Consider the following 21,981-nt stretch of genomic DNA (forward strand, 5'->3'; position numbering starts at 1 on the left):
CATCACCAAAAAAAAAAATAAGCCACACCCCAAAATTCTCAGAGAAGTTAAAAGAAGGAACCCTTGGCTTCCTGTATTTTGTCAAGATGGGAGATAAGCTAGTCAGACATGAGGAGTGGGATATCTCAAGAAAGCTCAGGGAAAACTCTACACAAGCCTTGCCATCTCTCCCAGAATTTCATAGTATTTTAAGTCTGGGAATACCTAAAAAACTATCACACAGTTTTGCACCGACATCAAGTTCATTAGCAAGTACTGCCAATGAGAAGCAACATCTTCCCATAGGTAGTATCTGTTCACACTAGAATCCATGTTATGGCAAAGGGAGCGGAACACACCTGCACGTGAACACCACAGTGCTTTAATACAAAGCACAAAAGGAGAGACTCATTAGAAAACTCACTTCCAAAGCACAATATCCAAAACATCACTAATTATTACACCTGTGGCCTAGCGCATGAAATCCGTAAAGAGTTTTTCTGTGCCTTACATGTACTTAACATCTTTAGCTCTTAGGGGAAGGAAAAAAAAATCCACCACTTTAGCATTTAGACTTTTGCTAGTCTCTACACCAGGTGCTGCTGCACGACATTGCAGGACTGATGGGATGGAGTACACTCACCTGAAAACACAAAGTTACACACACCCATCACAGACTATTTGGTAGAAATTGGAAAACTGTATGAGCAGCTTTGTACTAGGTTAAGATTTGCAGATTAACCAAGACTTTCACTGAAGTGTCTCACATGCTACAATTTAAGAAAAAAAAAAAAAAACCTCAAAGGAAAACATTAGAAGGGTCTGATGCCTCAGTAAGAGCTTTAGAAGCAATGATCACCGGCTGTTCCCAACTGACTTGCTAGCACCATGGCTAATAAGAGAAGCTGAGGAATTAAAAAAAAACACACACAGAAATACATTATCTATACAGTCTTGAGTCCTCCTCCCTTTATTATAAAAAAAACTTCTAGTAGTACATATTCCTACAAATGTACAAACCAAAATTTTTTAAATTGGAATGTTATGCGCCAGGTCAGTTGGGAGAGTGGGGAGGGAAAAAGACATAAGAGAAATAGGGTTAAATATCCTTATATCAAGGCTTTTAAAAGTTAACATTTTATTTCTGGAAGTTATTAAAAACGCTGTGGCAAACTGAGTGCCATCACAAGTTAAGGTACAAAATACTCATCTATATAATGTTTTTATAGGACTAAGCACCCAAACGTAGACTGTCTAATAAACACAGATGAGGGTTCAATACCCCACAGAGCAGAAACAAGGAGTTCAAGCATCTAGAGGTACTGCACTGTTAACTAAAATGATACTCTTGAGTGTTTACAGTCACCAATATTCGTGATGAGAGTAAGTTGGCATTTACACGGATGCTACTGCTCCATCAGGATTTATTCTTAATTGAATAATGGTGGTGGAATATCACCTATTACTGACTTATCTTGAACAGCGTGTCCATTCAGGCCAGACCAACGTGCCAGGTCTTCCCAGATCAAAAGTTCGCAGAACGGTTTCTACAAGAAGCAGGATTCTGTCTAAACGTCAAGCAATTTGGTGTTAGCAAGCCTTGCGTTATTACCACTAAAATCAGATGCTGACTGCAACAAAACAAACAGGCTAGACCAAGTGTTTTCTTATCCACATTAGCGAGCTCACAACGTCAGGATCTGTCTAGAAAGCTGAATGTGTTCTGACATGGTTTTTGAGAAAGCTGGCTTTTGCCTGGAATACATCCCCCATCCAAAGCAAAAGTTCTTCAATTCAGGTATGAGGATAAACATAACGAAGCTGAATACAAGTGAAGACAGGTCTAAGAACTACTTCCAGGAGTCTGAACTTTAAGCAGCCCCTTCTTCAGTTCAGCAATTTTATCTTCTCTTGAGGCAGCATAACTCTTCGCCATCTTAATGAGAGAATCATGACGCTTCTCCAACCCAGCCTTCAGATTTAGGTATATTTCCTACAAAGAGGAGATAAAGAGGGTGGGGGGGAGGGGAACCCATCAGCACAGTTAGTATTTATGCTTTATAAGGATAAACTTAAAGAGTGGTCTGGTGGTCTCAACTTCTATCAAAGGCACATAATCCCTCGCTTAAGAGGCAGCATTCACAGAACAGAAGAAACATCAGAAGAATAGGAACAGCCATGCAAAATCCCAATATTATGATTCTGTGTAGTTACTAAGATGGTCAAACACCAGCACTAGCCCAGTATTCACACTACTGCTGCCCCATTCTGTGTTAACCTGTGTCACCAAGATCTCTGCCACTGCGACTTCTACCATTATCATTCCAGCACGAACAGTATTTTGGTAACGAACAGATAGGACAAGATGCTAGTGGCAGACTGTGATCCCCTGCTCCCAGTCCATCAGGATTTCTGCCTCTTTCCAAAGCTGAGATAGACAGTCACCTTCCTGAAGCCCCAGGAAGAGAGGGTTTGTGACATGCAAGTGGTCCTGTATTTGCAGGAGACTGTTGAGAAGATTACAGTACTGTTCATCATTACAACACAAGTTTTAAGCGTCACAGGTCAGGTCACAGGGGCCAAACAAAAAAAGACCAAAAAAATTGACTGCTTAGAGCTGGAAGTGCCATGATACACAAACAGACATCATGGAACTAGCATAATATCTGCTACAGACACAGAAGGGAAGACAGGTTTAATTTCACCTCCCAAAATACTGGGCAATCACACCATTCCAGAGTCTTTTCCCTCGGGTATGCAAAGCCCCCTTTTCCTGCAGGCCCACCTATACAGCCTGCAGAGATGAGCACAACGCCTAGCAAACCAGCGGAACCACAAGTAAGAAGTGCTCTCCCTCCCACCAGCCACCAAACCACCACCTACGCAGCCTACGCATTTTTAGGGCCAATAAGCGTCCCTTTATCCACACAACCCAAGTTAAAAATCAGTTTTGAGAATACCAAACTGAATTCCTTTAGGAAAACCCCTCACCTTGGCTTTCATTTCTTCTTTTTCAGCATTCTCATTCAGCTGCTGAATTTTGAACCTTGTCTGTTGGATTTCCTTGTGAATGGCCGTCACTTTATCATACACAGCACCCCTCTTCTCCTGAACTCTGTTACAATGTCTAAATATGGGAGAGAAAAAAAAATTAGTACTGAGCCACTTGACTAATTCCAGATTAAACTTAACCACAAGAAAAGCTTGCATTTTATGAGCATGAAACTAACAGCTTCTAGAAGCAACGCAGTATAGAATTTACTTGCTTGGAAAATTCGTCAAATTCTGAAATTAGAACAACTTAGGTACAAGAAGTGAAATTCAAAGTGCAGTTAGGGGACTATGTTGAAGATCCTCAGCTGCTGCCAATCAAGGCAACTCAAATGACTCCAGTGGAACCAACCCAACAGACAGGTGGACGCTGCATCTTCCTGCCTAACACAGCACAGGGTGTCAGCAGAGAGCCCTCCTTAAAGGCCAGCCACTGGACCAGGTGAAAAGCCACATAGCTGCACTTGATGTTTCAGCATAACTGAGTGTCACACTTTTTCCTGAGCCTCAGATCCCCTTCCAACACGTTAGGGCTCTAATTCCATACATCTATGTATGTTATCTGCAACTTCCAGTCCATCATTTGGCTGTATCCCAAAGGCCAAATAGCGCTTCCCCAGCTCACAGGTGGATTCGGATAGCTCCAGCTGTGCGCTGCCGTGTAACCAGCAAAGGGTCGGTGGGGTAACTGGAGATCTACTCTGACTTGAAGTGCAAAAAACACCTAACAGTTTATATTAAGCATTTTATAATAATTACAGTTGGAACTGTAGCAGCTGTTTTCTCTAAAGAATGGTTGAAATCACTCATACTTAGCTATAGCCTACTTACATCTTCCTACCACAAGGGAGGAGTCAGGACACATTCTCTTATTCACCAGCAAAACCTCTTGTTTTCAAACCAAGGTTACCTCCCTTCCCCTCTTGCTTATCAAAGCGTCTAGTTTTATCACTCAAGGAAGACATCTAACACATTAAAAACAGATAAATAGGCAGCACGTTCTAATACAAAGGAGCATTTGATTGTATTATTTTCATTCTCATTTGGAAGGAAAAGTAGCTTTTAATTAATCTCCTTTAGCTGGTACAATACACTAAACGAGGAGCAAAGGAAGCCTGCCAATCTTGCTGCCATTCTACACAGCACACAAGCCTTTCGGCATGACTAAATCTTAGCTGAGTCCCTCAGCAATGTAGAAAAAGCTCTCTCCCGTCTTAGTTAATCTACCCAGCCAATAATTTTCCATATTGCCTTTCCTATCCACATACAAAAAAAAAAATCGTATATAATAAGCTTTCTCTATAACAGTTCAGCACTTCTAATTCTCAGTGAAGCCGCGACCTCACAATGCTGCAGTTTGCTGCTGCAGAAGTGACGCCTGCTGTGCTGTAAACACTGCCTTGCAACTTGCCGTTAGCATACCGTAGGAAGGAAGATGGGCTAAGAGGCTTTGATCAAATGACACTTTTCCTTTTGTTTTAGAAGCATCATGTCAGGATAATACTCCTCTGAGATACAAGCCCCATTTCCCCATGGGTCTTGAACATCTTTGATAATGAGCAAAAGTGGCAAGGGAAATTATGAAAAATTCATGAAAGGCAAATGGGGCTTTGTTGAAGTCTGATAAGTTGGAAAATTATCCCAATGTGACATTCTCTTTAAGAAGATAAAAGAATCAAGAATAAGCATTATAAATTAAATTAGTGCTCCAATAAAAGAATTGCTGTCAAGTCACATTGCAATTATTGATTTGAGACCCCAAGTCCCTGCCTGCAGCATTACTGGTCTTCATACAAAGCTATCCCACATCGCTCATTTTCTTCTTACTGCTAAGCTACGTGTTTGTACCAGACGCAAACTTTGGTAGCGCATAACGAAGACATAAAGTAGCATCAGGCAGAAATGTCAACTCATTCATACTCAAATACAGTGTGCTTATATTGCTCAACATCTTCACGCTTCTTTTTTATCCTTATTTCAGCTGTAGACAGCTTCTCGTGTTTTGCAGTGACCAGTCTCTTTAAGGACATTTCATCTGTCTTCCCCTTTTTCAGCTCTATCTGAGCACTCTCAAGCTGGTCCTCCAGATTTCTGACCTAGAGTACATAAGTATGGAAGTGAGTTAAACAGGAAAAAACCACCCGCATGCCCTCTCTCTCTATATATATACATAAAAATAAATAAGCAAAACAACATACCCTGTGAGTTTATTAAGATTAGAACCAGCTTCACGCTTTTTGAAGATCTGATTGCCAACTAATTCTCCCAGTTCCCTAGTCTTTATCTGATTTTAAATACATCCAAGTGGACAAGATCCCACCACTTAGAAGGATTTTTAAAGAGTTACTATGAGCGCTGCTGGAGCTCTTAGCCAAGGGTAACTTGAACATACACTGTATAAATACCCCAAAAGACTGCGTAGCATTTTTTCAAACGCTCCTAACAATTGCATTCTCCCAAAACTGAGTAGCAAGTATTAAGGTACTGTATTGTGACAAACATTTCATCAGGGAAAAGCTGGCTTAGTAATATCAGTACATTAAAGGCACTTAAGACACTACTCTTCTTGAGGCAGTAATTTTTGCTCTTAGTTTCTGCTCTCTAGGCAGAAGAAACCGGATCTCACTTTTCTTCTTCCATCATTTCCTACCAACAATCCCAGACAGTTCACACTATTTTAGGTCAGGTTTCTATGGCAACAAAGGCTTTGACTATTGGAAGTGGTCAATAGTACATTAGCTAGTGGCATGCAGCAAAGCAGCAGCTATGCTTTACTGGTGTTTTTAAGAATGAGTTTTACCCAAATTCTTTCTTTCTGGGACAGAGGAGAGATGGGAACTTTCAAAATACAGATATTTACTGATGATCACCTATATTGCTTAGACATTAAGTTCTCCTTAACCAGATTTAACTTGGATAATACAAACCTCTGATAATACACTGGCCAGTCTCTCCACATTTGCTCCCTGTCTTTCCATCTTCTTTTGATACAACTGCACCTCCAGTTGGCATGATGGCAGAACCTCCACTAGGTCTCTATAACTTTCATATTTCTCAATAACTTCTTGCTTTAGGAAGAAAAAGACTATTAATAAAACAGCTTTGGAGTTCAGCAGTTATTTTCTATAGTATTAACGCTTATTGACTTTTGTACTTGTTCCCCCATTGGTTAACATACACCAGGATTAATATTTAGTAGTTACCGAAATGAGAACTTGAGTTTACAAAAAAAAAACGCATCGTTTTGGAAAGCACGGGAAGAGTGACATGCAAGTGTTTTACATTGAACTAACTAGCTTGTCACAAAAGCTTTCAGGACAGAATAGCGTTATGCATTGAAGAAATTCTATACTGATAAAACAGGCGTTATGTAAAGCATCATAAAAACAGATGTCTGCAATTAAAGTGATAAAGTTTACCTCTTTGGAACAAAAATACCCAGGGAGATAAAGTTACTTCACTAATGTATGAGCGATCATGAACTACAAACATTTAAGGACTGGACGTTACAGAAAAAAAAAGCTAGGAAGGGAACTCAGTGTTCAAGCTACTAGTGGAGGCAGCCATCAGTTCCAGAAACAGTGAACAATAACACAGATGCTATGAAGCATGTGTTCTAAATCCAAGGACATTTGTGAGCTGCCAAAATATTGTCATCTCGAGAGCAAACAGCCAGACAGGTATAGTATAGATTCAAGAGTTCTACACCTAGTTTCACAAATAAACAGTTACTCATCAAGGACAAAGCAGCAGTGACTGCAATCCTGCTTTTCAAAAAAAAAGCCACTAACACAAACAAAAAAAACCCCCACACCCCCACAACCAATCTTCAGTTTTCTCTGAAGCTGTGATTTCATTTCAGACTAACCACTGTTCTGTTGATTTTTTTTTACCAGAAGCACAAGCCATTCAAGGAGCAGTTGTAGATGATGACAGTTCAGTAAGACGTGCTGTTTCTAATAGAATACCTGCTTGTGCAGACAGAGGAAAACCTCACCTTAGATTTCTTAAGTTTCTTAACAGTCTCTTTCATCAGTTCTTTGTAATTTTTCAGTTCCTCTGGACTTTCCACAATTTTTGATTTCAGCTGCTCTTGTTCTTCTTTCAAAGTAGCCATTGTCACTTTAAGCTCATTCTAGTAACGAGACAAACACACTTTCAATATTAGCAATTAGGTGAACAAAGAGGAATTGTGACGCATGGTTTGCCAGGATCTTACTAGACAGGTTCTTTTCTCTGTTGCAAGTCATTCCTCATTAGGAAGTTTGTTTTTAAAATAAATTCCTCTGAACAGCATTAACATTCCCAATCAAAGCAGTTAACAGTCCATTTTGCTCCCTGAACACACGTACAGAGGTGCAATACCAAGTCACAAGAACAACATTTAACAGTACTCCACAAAAAATCCTTCCAGTTAATACACATTTCTAGCAACTCGCTCCTTCAGAACCCCTCACCCTAGGGCAGCCCAGGCCGTCACTGCAGGGTTTCAGAGCCAGCTGTATCCACCTGGTAGAAGAGCCACAAGCTTCCTGCGTAACCTCTCAAAAACCTCCTGTTTTGTCCCCACCAGGTCAGTGGCTACCTCAACCATTCTATGCACTTAAGGTAAGCCCAAGTCCAGATGTCTTGCCCTTTAACAGATCAGCTTCCTAAACACAGACAGAATTTTACATTGCAGAGATGGGTATTTAAAGTTAACAACAAAACAAGCTACAGCAGTAAAGCTTCCACGGAGAGGAAAAAAAATTAAGCCAAATCATTTTTATTTTTTAAAACTAATAATCACCACCTGAACATTACCTAGATTCAAGAATAATTTGGTCCTAGAAAGGAGCATGATCTGTTAGTTGATTTGATATGTAAGCTATAGCCTATACCTACACAGGGGTATACTTACCAGTTTTCGGGTACTCTCTGCAATATCTGACTTCTTTTGTGAAATCACTTCTTGCAAAGCTGTCTTAAAAAAAAAGCAACAAACTTTAAATAAGCATCTCCACAACTGCTACCGCCTTTCCCCTTCTATCACAGATCTGTCTACAAGAGAAATCCCATTTGTGGTTTCTCTGGAGTGCCAGAACTAGCAGACAGAATTGCAATCTGTAAGATTTAAAAGACAGGGAAGGAGAACGTTGTCACAAAAGCCACTGAGAGCACCAGCCAGCAGGAGCTAACTGGGAACAGGGATAAGAGACAGACTACCACTATTCTTACTGACCCTGGCAGCATTATACACACACACACAACCTTCTTCACCAGAGGCAGCATTCTTCAGAAAAAAAAAAGTTAATACAAGGTCCCAAATAACACAGAAGTCAAGCACATGGTAATAATGTTAATAGTACAGACAGGACTTCACGTAACAAAAAAAAGCCCACAGATTTTTTTATTTTTATTTTTTTTAATTCCCAAAACAGCTGAGAAGGTTACCTATGACAACTTCGATGCAAGTTGCCATTGCTGGAAAGTTATCTCTGCATCAACCCTACTCTTTTTGACAGGCATTCCCTTGAATGACCTTTCTAAGACCTTACTTCCTGCCATGGCTCACCTCCAGTTCCAATTCTTTGAATTCAGGCAGAAAACCAAGCCAAAAAAAAAAATCAGAAAAATATGCTCACAATTCTGAACAATAACACAGGCATCTCTCAAGTCATTGCAGTAATGCATTTCAAAAAGAAAGAGCCAAATATATAAGTCCGATTTCAAGTACGTTTCACACTCCTTGTATTGAAATGAAGAGTTGATGCTAGGGGTTAGACATTTTGTTGCAAAGACCTTTGTTTTAAATCAGAAAAGTCCCCTTTATCCTTTGTAGGGTTAGGAGGAGGGGAACAAAGTCAACAGAAACAAGGAACACCCCTGATCAGAAGCCATAGCAGCATTTCAGAGAAATATAACACGAGATCATACTTGTTTCCGACGATAGTCCTGCCTTAGTAGTTGCTCCAGTTCCCGAATGTTTTCTGTCAGTTGCCTGACCTCTGCCTGATGTTCAACTGGAATGGTGCTAAGCAAAAAAAAAAAAAAAAAAAAAAGATATATCGGACAGTTTCAGGATCATCATAGGTCAGAGTACAGTAGATAAAACAATCACTCTCTCCAAAGAGTTTACAACCAGTAACTTTAGTAATCAGGACAAGACAGTCTTAAATTAAAACGTCTTATTTATTTTCCTTTGCTTGTGAGGTTTTGTAGTTGAAGGATAACCTAAAGAGCTATTTTAACAAGTGGGAGAAGCATAACAGATGACTAAGTTTAAAGATCATGTTAAGGAAAGTACAAAAGAACAACACTTCCACCCATTTTTGTGGTGATTTTTCATTTATGAAGTTTGCATACTATTACCTGCCATAGAAACAGCTTGTATTAGGGGAGACCTATAGCTAGCTAGAGAGCCTCCTGTCTAGCACATACCAAGAGTAGCTATCAGAGAAAAAAACCTCTCTGTTTTGAAAGCTATCTTGGAAACTAGCCATCTCTTCATCCTATTATCCACTAGCAAAAACAAAACTTAATGGTGCAAAGACGCAGGCAGTAGGACTAAATGGCCCGAAACGGAGAATGGGGCAAACATGTCAAATAACTAAGGAAGACAACTTTACCCATCTATTAAGTTAAAGATGGGCTTCCTGCAGCTATTGAAGAGATAAAGAGATATCACTAAAAAACAACTATAACAGCAAAAAGTTTCACCACAGTCCCCAACACACAAAATACAGTATCCTCTCAAAGCAATCATATGCTCCCAGTCACGTTTTTATCTTCTGCCAGAAACTCGTCTAGCCTAACGCCAATAGAGCTACTTCTGTAACTCCGAGCACAACTCGACAGCAACATCTCTGTATTTTCCAGCTTACTTCCCAGGGAGGCTAACCAGCAACAGAATCAGACAAGGAGTAAAGGAGAATTCAAGTCCACCCAAATGAAAAGTTCCTCCAGTATTTAACAAACAATTCTGTCAAATCACATAGCTTAACTACCCAGTTCCTGTTTAGACACCCCATATAGAATCATAGAATTATTGGCTGGAAGAGCCCTTTACCATCAAGGCCAACCCTTAACCTAACGCTACCAAGTCCACCACTAAACAGTGTCCCTAAGTGCCACATCTGCACATTTTTTAAGTACCACCAGGTATGGTGAATCCACCGCTTCCCTGGGCAGCCTCTGCCAGTGCTTGAAAACCCTTTCAGTGAAGACATTTTTCCTACTATCCGGTCTAAACCTCCCCTGGTGTAACTTGAGGCCATTTCCTCTTGTCCTAGCACTTGTTACTTGGTAGAAGAGTCTGACACGCACTGCACTACAACCTCCTTTCATGTAGTTGTGGGGAGCGATGAGGACTCGCCTCAGCCTCCTTTTATCCAGATTAAACAACCCTAGTTCCTTCAGCCGCTCCTCGTAAGACTTGTGCTCTAGACCCTTCACCAGCTTCGTCGCTCCTCTTTGGACCTGCTCCAGCACCTCAATGTCCTTCTTGTAGTGAGGGGCCCAAAACTGCACACAATATTCAAGGCATGGCCTCACCAGTACCAACTGCAGGGGGATGATCACTTCCTTAGTCCTGCTGGCCACACCATTTCTAATACAAACCAGGATGCTGTTGGCCGCCTTGGCTACCTGTGCACACTGCTGACTCATACTCAACAGCCGTTAAACAACATACCCTGGTCCTTCTCTGCTGGGCAGCTTTCCAGCCACTCTTCCCCAAGCCTATATAGCACCCCATGGAGTTGTTATGACCCAAGTGATGGACTCAGCACTTGGCCTTGTTGAATCTCATACAATTAGCCTCGGGCCATTGATCCGGCCTGTCCAGATTGTATGCACTGAACAGGAAAGTCAGCCAAGTCAAGTCGCACACCTCACAGCGCTTACTCCTCATACTCACTTCAGTTTCTCCAGCTTCACTGCTGCCTCCCGATTTGCGGTCTCCAGTTGTTGGTGTTTCTCCATAGCCAGTTTCTGGAAATTAAATGTTGAGATGATTTTTTTTATTTTAGAAGAATATCATTTCTCTCTGGGCTTTTATTAGAGCCCTGCTCATTATTATTTTATATTACTTCATATGTGGCAAAATGCACCATCTCTGAACTACTGATAATATTCAGAAGAGAAGCCACCGGCAATTCTAGCTTCAGCCCACTGACTGTTACATCTATCTTTTCTCAAAACAAGACGTCAAACCTTCGCTTAGGCTAAACTATCAAATAAGTTACTGGAAAAAGTTTAAGATAATAGTATAAGTAATAACTTCGTCATGGTCATACAGAACCCTTTACGATACCAACAAGCTCATCCACCCTTATAAATTTACATGTTTCTTAAGGGCTTTACAAAGGTCAAGGCTACATTTAAGATTCCAGTGTGTTATTTAAACATGCAGTTAAACCGCAACTTGTATGCTCCCAGTTCTAGGTTAACCTTAATTATACTGAAGTAGGTATCTGGAGTACCCAATCTTACATAGTTCAGTTGTAACTCCAAGTAGACCTCACGCCGTAACTCTCTGAAATTCACAAAGTTGAGAATGCCACTCAAGAAACGAGCTGTCCTCTTTGTTTCTGAAATAGGAATGGCAAGTCATCACTATTCTGCTTTCCACATGCATTGCAATCGCATAGAAAAAGTTGGGTAAAACATAATTCAGAGACGAGACAGAAATAACAAAACAACAGAATCTCAATTAGTTCTTCCCCTGCTCACCTTGCAAAGATCTCACTGACTACACAGAAACTAGCACCGAGCTACAAATTTACAATGTCTTAGCAATTCTGTGCTATTTAACAAGTTAAAATGGCATCTAGGAGAAAGACTATTAAAATACAGCCTCCCATTAAAACAGAAGTCAGGGAGAAAGAGTGTCAATCTTCAACTACAACTCTGAAGACAGAGCCTCATTGTAACTACCAGGCTAACCAGAGACAGCAGTTTGAACTACAGGGACTTTTTGGCTCTATTTCAAGCAGACTTTGTGAAATATGATTACGAAGGCCTCAAATGTCTTAGACAAGTCAGAGCTAGAAGTGAAAAAAATTCTTCAGAACATCGTTTTTGAAGTAGTTTGTGTTATACGAATCACCACAGCTGGGTATTGAAAAGGGTGACGCAAAAATTCAATTGCTTCCTATACAGGCATTAGCATAATAAGTCCTATAGCATTGCAGAATTGCCAGGATAATTTTTATTACCATCTATTCTTACGCTACTTCAAGTACGGCACAGTCCACTCTCCAGACCAGCAGTTCAACAGACTCACAGCATTCAAAACTCCCCTCAGTTATTTAACTAGATAGCCTACATAAGGAATAAGGAGAACTGCTCGTTAGAACCACCTTGTCTAAGGGTCACAGCAAGGGTCAGAAGAGTAGCTGGAAGCCAGGGACAGTTCTCCATACTAGATGCCCATCTGTCTATGCCAAATGAGAAAAGACACCTGGATATCAAATGACACCCACCACCCCAGGAAACAAAGATTACAATGCACTTGCTTACTTGGGTTTAAAACATCAGCAATTTGAAAATCATTAATCCGGCACACTGGAAGTAAGCGCTCCCTGCAAGGAAAACAAAACACAACCTTGTCTGCAGTGACTATTACTCAGTTTTTGTATTATATCTGTTTACCAAAAAACAGATCTTGTCCTCTCATCCCAGAGCATATGCACAGCAAGCACATAACAACAGTAAGTCTCAGGAGAATAACACAGTAGAACTCCACACACAGATCAGCATTAAAAATTTGTATTCTCACAGCATCTCGCAAAGATTTCTATAGAGAAAATACTTGCCTGTAGAACAATTTTTCAGCTTAATTAGGGAACTTCTACACTTAACTGTTAGCCAATTCTCCCCTTACAACTGAAACAAAGCTTAAAGTCTAACACTGACCTCATTCCAACAGATATCTACCTAGAATTCAGACAGCAAATTTATACAACAGGTACTTAAGATCCCTTTTCTAGATATAATGATGACCCTCTAGTGATTCAAAGTATAGATTTGTGCTCCATCTTGGTGAGGCTGTATTATTTAGTCAATACGTTCATTTTGACAGGATAGCTGCCTGCTGAGAATTTTAGTCTATTAAAGATTGTTGTCCCCTGTATCTGCAAATTTCACTTTGCTCAGAGCCGACAGGCAGTGGAAGCACCATCAACGAAAAGGCATAAAGTCCCACTACTTCTAATAAACTGGACCTTTACAAGGAATAGCAACTGAACATACACAGCATCTTCTACTTACATATGAATATACAAATTACAAACAGGTAGAAAGCCTTCAAATATCTGTGGATACATGATGTCAACGTTGACTGGCATCTAAAGAATAAAGAGAGTCAATGCATAAGTAGAGAATACTTAAAAATACACAAGTTTGTTTCCACAGCATAAGATAATTTAAATAGATTAAACACACTGAGGATTGTCTCCCCACCCACAGGGAAGACATGTTAGAGGTTGCAGAATGTCATCAAGTTAATCAGCAGACTATTTTAAGAGTCAGTTCTGGCTGGTCAAAATATAAAGAGTCAATAATAACTAAAGCAGCAACATTACAAACTCCGGAATTCAGTCTAAACCCTCTGTTTTAATTTGTTCAAAACTGGTGCAGAAGGACAGTCTTGAATTCCACACCTAACAACAAAAAGCTTTCTTTAAACACCCTGAAATTCACACACTAAACTATTTTATGAAGAAGTCAGAAGGAGACGGTAGTGGTGCACTGTCACCTTTTCTGATATCTTAAACCTCATAGATGTGATCAAACATTAAAAGCAACATCTAAATTTCCTTCTAGACCAGCCTGACATCTAAGCAGTGACCCTCCTCCAGCCATGGCCAGAGACAGATGCCCAAGAAGAAAATAACATATGTTCAAGGCCAGAGATAGTGTCCCTTCATAAACTTGTCCAATCCCTCCCAGACGTTACAGACATTTCTGGTACCTGCAGTATCTCAAAGAAAGGAATTCACAGCTTAACCACAGAAGGAGAGAGCTCTGCACAGAGCATTCCCTTACAGCCTACAGTGGTAAGTGACTCCTCTTCATGCCCACTAGTTCCTGCAGTGGAGAAGGGAGTCTTATCTCCACATTAAAAAAAAAAAAAAAAAAGAAAAAAAGAAAGAAAACCAGAGGCAGCACACCCACAAAACCACTGTTTCTTCAAGTATCTTGAGCTGAAGCTGCCTAAGTGAACAGACTACTTGGCTCCCTGAACGCAAATGCCCATGGGTATAGTGCGTCTCACACACAAGTCTTCTGCAATAGAGGCAGAATTTCTAAGCTCCTATTCATGCAATTACAACATACAAAACAGTAAGCTACTTGCCATTTACTAGTGAGAAGATAAGAGAGAGATACTTCAACGTTTAATTTGTTAAATACAATTTTTTTTCATTTCACATTTCATTACACCTGCCACTACAGACGTACCATGTAGAAATGCTCCAGGCGGATTCCATATACCTTCTGCAGGATTCTCATGTAAATCATGTGTAAAACTTCAGGCTGCAATAAGAAAGGACATGAACCAGTATTCCATACAACTGATTATTCAGGGCTTCCAGACTACGCCATAAAAGTAGTTCTGCCTTTAACACATGAAGACCAGTTTCACTGAGCCACCAAGACTGACAAGTTTTACTTTCCAATAGTTTGCAGTTCAAGCATTACTATCTCATAATACAGTTATAAGAGAAAGCAGTGAGGTCTGACAGCCTTACAGCTATATGTTTTTCATTATGTTGCTGCTCACTGAGCAGTTTCCAAACCAAGTGAAACCAAAATCTAAAAGTGGTCACAGAAATTATAATCCCATAGCAAAGAGTGCCCTTCATCATGTTATTAAAATAGAGGGGCAAAAAATACCTACAAACCAAACAGTTACTCATTTGCAGCATTAATCCTTGATGAATTCAAATCAATCTTGCTTCCTAAAAACGATCATCCCATCGTTCCCTACATGAGCAGGGCCAGCCTCCTCCTTCAGCAGGCACACGGACTTGCATAGCAGCACAAGACATCACACTGAGGCATCAAATCAGCTTTAAAGCCACTTCTCTTTTGTTGGGGACACTGCAAATTTGCATTAATGGTCAGAGGGATACAAGAAAAAAAGGGGGTGAAGCAGGGAGGGGTTGCTTTTTACAGGATCGCTTTAAAGGCATTAGTTGATCAACTAAGCTGTTGAAACTATGACACTATGCCAAACACAGCAGCTATTTTAACCTAGTTCCCACAGAACTGAGAAGGACAGACTCCGATTTCATGTTTGTCTGTTTATGAACCCACCCCCCTTCCTGGTGAGGCTTGAGCAAGCTTCTCTCAAGCTGGAGAGAGGAGAAGCTCTAGGTTTAACCCTGTAACCCCTGTGAGACTAATCTGCCACATTGGAAAACCCTGATCACCTCACTGTCGTGGTCTGAGAAACCCACAACTTACTGCTGTTTAGACAATTATTCTATCATCCAATGACCCCTCCCCACCCAGGAAGGGGAATCAGGAAAAAAAAAAAAGGAAACACAAGGATTGAAATATAAATAGATTTAATAGAATAACACTAAGTAATTAATATTAATAATACTAAAGAACCAATATTGATCCTGATACCAATATAAAATACACAAGGACTATACTCAGCCCATTCTGTCAGCAGGAAGCCGTGCACTCCCAGCAGGGGATGGCAAGTGTGGGACACTGCGAGCGCTGGGGCTTCGGGAGGAAAGGAAGGGCTCAAGGCTCCAGCACTGGGGCAAGAAGTTCTTTGGATCACAGCCATCAAGGGACAGAGAGCACTACACAGCAAGCTTTCTAATTTATATAGAATGCGATGGTCATGGTATGAAATAATCCTGTTGGCCAGCTTGGGTCAAGGGCCTGGGTCTTGCTTCGCCTCATCCCCGCACCTGGCAAGGCTCGCAAACACTGAGGCCTTGAATCCCACATACCGTAGCTGGCTATAAAGTAAACATTTTCACAAATTCAGACACCAGAGTCTTCTAAAGGTGTCATTTTCTCAAGCATTAGAGAAGAAATAGCCCTGTATCACTCAAACCAGGACAGTCACTTAGAAGGCGCTGCTGACCGCCAGAGAGGGTGCAAGCCGAGGAGGGAGAGATCACCCCAGAAACCAGCCGACGAGTAAGAAAACTCCTGGCGCTAGGGCACGCAAAGGCCTTCCTCCACGACGGGCAGGGAGCTGCTCGAGAGCGGCGGGGCCCCGAGAACGGCTCCGCGGGCCACGCCCTCCCCCTCACCCACCTTGGGGTTGCCGAACACGTCGCCCTTGACCAGGTTCCGGGCCTCGGCGCCCCCCAGGACGTGGCTGCGGAGGTAGCTGACGATGTCGTCGGGGCTGTAGCGGGGGAACGTCATGGCCTCCATGGCGGCGCCAAGCAACAGCCGCGCCGCCAACCACCCCGCGCCAGGCCGGGCCGCGGCTTGAATCTGGCGGGCACCGCCCCCGCCCCTGCCTACGTCACGCGCAGCCCGGCCGAGGGCCTATCCGCGACCGCGCCGGCGGCGGAGGGGGCGGGGCTTGCGCAGGCTCCGCCCCGCCCCCGCGCGCGCGGCGGCCGTTGGCCGTTAGGGGCGGGGCCGCCTGAGGCGCTGGGAGCGGGGCGAGGGAGGAGTGGCGGGGCCCGGCTGGTGCCGGCGGGGAGCGGGGGCTGCCGGGGTTCCCCTCGCTGCCCGCAGCGCGGCTCTCAGGGCTGTCGCAGCCGAGGGAGCGGCGCCGGCCTCGCCCCTGTCAGGCTGTGGGATGCCGCGGCTCCCGCCGCCATGTCAGGCGTCGCCTGGGCTTTGGGAGGCCGCCGGCAGGCCGGCGGCTCGCGGTGCTGCAGGGGCTGGGGGCAAGCATGTCTGTCAGCGGCAGGGCAGGGCAGGCCTCCTGCAGAGGGGCGGGCAGGGGGAGGAACACCGCGGCGAGTCGGCAGAGGGAGCTGATGCCGCTTTGGAAAAGCTTGTCCTCGGTAAAAATGCCTCTGGAAGAACCTCCTCAGCCGCCGCCTCCTGCCTCCCGAAAGGAGAGAAAGCCAATCCAGCGCTGCATTGCACAGGGCTCTTGTGCTTCATCAGTACAGATTACCATCTCCTGGATGCAGACACCATTTGTGGCCAAAATTGCACTGTTCACACCCGCCCTGCACAGTTTTGATGCTCGCATCCGATGCACATCTCCTTGCACCCTATGTGTGCCTCCTTGCGCCTCCACTCAGCTGAATGCAGTGCCCGCTCGGCCAGCGAGGTCACAGCACTTTTCTAAGCCCTTGCCATCACAGAGGTGTCATCTGGCACCGAGCGCGACATGGAGACGCTCCAGCCACCGTTCCGCACTTGCTGATGTAGAAACTGGGCTCAGTTTCCAGACAGGCACTCTGCCAAGGAGTCAGGTGAGTCACGGACACAAAGTGCTTCCCAACAGCCTTGCAGCCGGACACCTCGGCATGGCCGTGACAGTAACGCAGCTTGCGTAGGGCTGCTCACAGTCCCCAAAGGGCTGAACGGCCTGGAAGGTGTTAGACCATGTCTCCTCCAGGTAGACCACGGCCCCTGACCCTCATGTTTCTTTTGGGGATGGGGATGGCATCAGAGAGGATCAACTGCCCGAGCAGGTGTAGCTGTCAGTACCTGGAAGTGAACTGCACAGGGCAGCAGTTGCAAGAGTTCCCTGTGGCTATCCCGCTGGACACCAGGCAGCTGATTCTGGCGGCAAACAACGTCTCATACCTGCCAGCGGTGGAATTGAGCTTCTTGGCTGATTTGGTCTATCTGGACTGCAGCAAGAACCTCTTGGGGGATGACCTGGATTTCACTTTCATTGGTGTGGCCAAGCTTGTCTATCTGGACCTCAGCTTCAACAACATCACACAGGTGACCTTCAGCACCTTCTCACACCTCCTCAGCCTGGTGGTGCTGAAGATCTCAGACAATCCCAACCTTGTGGCCATCGAGAAGGATGCCTTTGCCAACAATACCTGGCTGAGGCACCTGGATGTGAGCCGGACGGGCTTAACATTCCTGGACACCAGCACTGTCCAGGACCTGCCCAACCTGAGGTTTCTGGGGCTCAGTGACAACCTGTGGCACTGCAACTGTTCCTTTTTGGACTTCATCACCTGGATGACAGAGAGCAACGTTCATTTTCCAGGTGAGGGCTGTGTGAGCAGCACTTGTCTCCTCCCTGCTCCTGCAGATCTGTGTGGAACAGAGGGGGCCTTCTGTTCTCTTTCCCAAAACTTCAACTCATGGCGCTGTGCCACTGCATGTCAACTTTGTGTCCCACCTTCTGGTGTTGTACAAAACACGGATCGGTGCAGTTGGGTTACACACACTCCACCCATAGACTCAGGACAGTCAGGGAAGCATAGCCTGTAGCTAGGACATTGCTGCTGCTGCTGCTCTGAAACCCCTGGCTCCAGCCTCAGGAGGTGTCCCTGTGCCTGTGAGTCACAGCACCCCGTGGCTCCAGTGCCAAGGTCGAGGAGCCCAACACAGCCCTGGGGAGATCTGCACTGGGAAAGCTACTGCTCTAAATTTCCTGCCTTGCCTCCATCTGCTCTGATCGTTTGGTGCTGCTGCAGTACCAGCATGTCCGCAACGGTCAGTTAACCCCCCTCTCTCTGTGGAAATAGTCTCCTGCCTCCGTTCTGACCTGCTTGGGGCAAATTCTCCAGCCCTGAGCTCTCCACTGTTTGGCCAGCGTCCCCTTCACCTTGAACACCTCCCGCTAGCTTCTTACTGCATAACGTGCCTGGCAGGCAGCCCTCATTTGTGCAACCTCTACAGCAATTCTGCTCAATGCTGAAAACGAAGCAGGGTTGAAGGCCAGGCAGCTCCTCTTCTGCTCTCGTCTCTCACTGATGGGGTATCCAGGAATAATTCGGGTAATGTGGAAGCCAGCAAGAGTTTAGCTGCTGACTTCCACGAGGCTGCAATCACAGCCTGCTCCCCGTTGACCCATTTCGGTCCATGAAGAGTGAACGCAATGTCCCTTGCCTTAAGACCACAGCAGCTTTTGTGCTAGGACAGATAAAAATTACAAATCCTGCAACCTCCAGTTCTCACAGTGCTCCTCAGCCCTCAGAGCAGGTACATTTGCCTGATCCTCTCTATCAGGCTGTGACTGAATGCTCAGAAGTCAGAAAAAGACATTTTGCTGTTCCCATGGGAGCTCTGGTTTGGGTCCCAGCTGACATTTGATCGTCAAAGCGAAACAGAACACAAGTCACGCTCAGAAAAGCGTCTGTATCCATAGGACTGGGAGATTCCATATGTTCCCACTCTTCCTCCGGCAACCCAGAGCAAATTGGCTCTCTTTTATTTTAAGTTTCCTAAAATAAGAAAGGTATGTGCAGTGGAGGTGAGCACTGAGTCCCATGGGCTGCAGCAGCATGGTGCAAATTGCTTCTGAGTAAAAGCCATTTCTTGAAACCAGGGTCTCCACGACTTCTTTCCTTACATCATCTGGGATCCCAAAATCAGCTGCTTCCCATCATATTGAGAGATTCGACAACTGGGCCGTGGACACCGAGTGTTCATGAGGCAGGGTAATCACCAGTTCCCTTTCCCAGAAAAACACTGGTCCCAAGGGCAAACGTTTGTTCTGCAGCTGCAGCACATTAACTCGATTTTTCTGAACTGAAAAGGAACACAGCAGAGCACATGCTAACGAAGAAAGCTTGGGTTTCAGTAATGCAGGACACAATGGTGAGAGCGAGCTGCAAAAGAGAAATTGTTTGAGAAAGCCTGTTCATTGAATAAAAAAGGGCCCCAAAAGAACCCGAGGGGAGAAAAGGGACGGGCAAGTGGAAGCTGGTGTTAGGACAGAACCAAATTAAGGACATCTGTGTCATCTTAGATGTAGTAAGCTCCCTATAGGCAGTAAAGTTTTTTATTTTCCATATACAAGTTACAGGCAGTTATGGAACAGTGTAAAATTAGCGCTGTTCTTAGTAAGATTGGAGGTAACACACTGAACCCTGGAACAGGAGAATAAAGTTCATTGCAGGCAATTTGGGAGGCTAGAAGTAGGAAAGGCAGTGGCAGCAAAGACTGGGGGAACAAGTATGGATCCCTGCACCGTGCTCTGGAAAACGGGAAAGCCAAAGAAACCAGGGAGCCTTCGGAGGCGGCTCCACTTCCCTGCTGTGCTGGGCTTTCCTGTGTCCTGGTGAGATGCTGTGGGCGAGTCCGCAGGAGGCCGTGTGGCTCTCGGGACTGGTGTGAGGGCTGCGCAAAGCTTTCACGCTGCCGGTAAACGTACATGGGCTGGACACCCTGTATCACAAACACTCGGCTGCCTCTAGGCATCTTCATTGGGACGAGGCAGCCCCAAACCGAGGGTTGTTACAGGAGACAACAGCTCCTGTGTGAAGGGATGTTGGGACAGAGCCCTGAAATCTGCAGCAAGCAGATCACCATCCTGGCCTTTAAAAAGCTGCTGCTGCTTCACAGAAGACCTTGGCACCGGTGTTTTGTGCTCAGCTGGATCATGACATCTAGGTGCTGCCATAAAGTTGCCCAGGTCTAGATAGATTTGGGTAATGGCGAGATAAAACCTCTCCGGTTATACTCAGGACAATGAGACACATCAGCATGAACAACCACTGCAGCTATATCACTCAGTAATATATGATATATGTGATGTAATATAATATAAATCCCCTGTAGCTTCCTTTCCACTGCTCCCTTTTCCTCAGATCCATCCAGCCGGTGCATCAAGCAGTGACCAGCCCGTGTCTAGCACAGTAACTCTTTCTGGTCCAGGGAGTTCAAAACCTGCAGGGGAAGGAGAGGGCCATGGCGGCGAGCATGCTGCGCAGAACTCTACGGACACCAAAAGGAGTCCGTGCTTTTACCACACTCTGCCTTCGCTGACTTCAGAGGGAAAAGCCAGCATCTGTTTCATCCCCATGTATATTACAATACCACAGGGTATAGTTGTTATTTTAGTGGAACTGAATCATTGATGAGTTTCCTCTTCCTCTCTCACAGAGCAGGTTAAGGCTATGCCTAACTGCAAACCAGCAGTTTGTCAAATGCACGCAAGCCTCATTATTCCAGTATAATTTAGGCTGTATCACTTCAGAAGGTATTTGAGATTAAAAAAAAACCCCACACATGCGCTTTTATACTAAAATAAAAGTACTCAATCAGCAGAGATGAACAGTGCAGGGACAGCAGTTTGCTGCAGTGGCATAATCTGACAGGCAATATTTTCCTACGGAGGCAAGACCACAGAAATCTTTCTGGCACCCTGGCAACTGTGGTTTGGCAAGGGTTTGCCTGTCTGATTTTACTTAAGCCACGGAGGGAGAGGTGTGAAGCCCATAGATGCTTTTCAGGAGTTTAGCAAACTCCTCCGTCATTTTTCTGGCAGGACTCCTGTTCATTAAGGCTTAAGACACAGGCAAGAGAGTTTTGCTTCTGCTTTTCCCCCTGCAGATGCTGACAACATCACCTGCTACACCCCAGAAGGCCTGCGTGCCCTAAAAATGCCTGCAGCGGAGGCACAGCTCCACTTCACCTGCCTGACCCAGCTGTACAAACGAGACTACGTCTTTCTGTGTCTCGTTGGCTTCTGCATATTCTTTGCCGGCACCACGGCAGCCTGGCTGGCTGGCATCTGTGCCGTCATCTACGAACTCCACACTTCAAAGGGGGAGGAAGAGGAGGAGGAGGAAGAAGACACAGTCACTTAGGATCAGCCCTACAAATCTTTCTGAATGCCCGTCATGGGAACTGAAGGCAGGCCTTTCCTGCCCAATTTCCCACATTATGTCCCATTCTAGATGCTGGGTTTTTTTGAAGTGAAATAAAACTGCAAGAGAAGAAAAGTCTCTGTGCTCCAGTTTCACTCACTGTGCTACCTCCACTTGTCTTCTTCCACTGGGACTTGGGACATTGGTTAAAAATATTAACTTTCTGGGGATGAGGGGTGTG

General features: G+C 44.3%; 2 protein-coding genes across 2 annotated transcripts; one reads left to right on the plus strand and one right to left on the minus strand.

Annotated features, from left to right (window-relative positions):
• Positions 1-1,021: 1,021 nt before the first annotated feature.
• On the minus strand, positions 1,022-16,455 carry NUF2 (NUF2 component of NDC80 kinetochore complex). Its single transcript, XM_063344033.1, has 13 exons — positions 16,300-16,455; positions 14,473-14,547; positions 13,282-13,358; positions 12,532-12,593; positions 11,503-11,600; positions 10,928-11,001; positions 8,947-9,043; positions 7,931-7,993; positions 7,028-7,165; positions 5,958-6,098; positions 4,951-5,126; positions 2,971-3,106; positions 1,022-1,972 (listed from the first exon to the last, which is right to left on the minus strand). Exons 1-13 carry the CDS (start codon positions 16,420-16,422, stop codon positions 1,823-1,825), a joined length of 1,410 nt encoding a protein of 469 aa, XP_063200103.1. The 5' UTR covers positions 16,423-16,455; the 3' UTR covers positions 1,022-1,822.
• A 213-nt stretch (positions 16,456-16,668) lies between these two features.
• On the plus strand, positions 16,669-21,948 carry LRRC52 (leucine rich repeat containing 52). The gene is made up of 2 exons (XM_063344180.1): positions 16,669-18,187; positions 21,484-21,948. The coding sequence occupies exons 1-2, from the start codon at positions 17,563-17,565 to the stop codon at positions 21,738-21,740; spliced, it is 882 nt and encodes a 293-aa protein (XP_063200250.1). The 5' UTR covers positions 16,669-17,562; the 3' UTR covers positions 21,741-21,948.
• Positions 21,949-21,981: the final 33 nt, after the last annotated feature.

The sequence above is a fragment of the Chroicocephalus ridibundus genome, chromosome 8 (assembly GCF_963924245.1).
Source record: "Chroicocephalus ridibundus chromosome 8, bChrRid1.1, whole genome shotgun sequence".
Taxonomy (NCBI): Eukaryota; Metazoa; Chordata; class Aves; order Charadriiformes; family Laridae; genus Chroicocephalus; species Chroicocephalus ridibundus.

Excerpts from the sequence above, each read along its gene's own strand:
- NUF2 (XM_063344033.1), bottom strand. The coding sequence starts at position 16,422 with ATGGAGGCCATGACGTTCCCCCGCTACAGCCCCGACGACATCGTCAGC. Across the intron at positions 9,044-10,927 it reads GTGAAGCTGGAGAAACTGAA|CACCATTCCAGTTGAACATC; the intron begins GTGAGTATGAGG and ends TTTTTTGCTTAG. Across the intron at positions 5,127-5,957 it reads TGGCCAGTGTATTATCAGAG|GTCAGAAATCTGGAGGACCA; the intron begins GTTTGTATTATC and ends TATGTACTCTAG.
- LRRC52 (XM_063344180.1), top strand. The coding sequence starts at position 17,563 with ATGTCTCCTCCAGGTAGACCACGGCCCCTGACCCTCATGTTTCTTTTG. Across the intron at positions 18,188-21,483 it reads GAGCAACGTTCATTTTCCAG|ATGCTGACAACATCACCTGC; the intron begins GTGAGGGCTGTG and ends TTCCCCCTGCAG.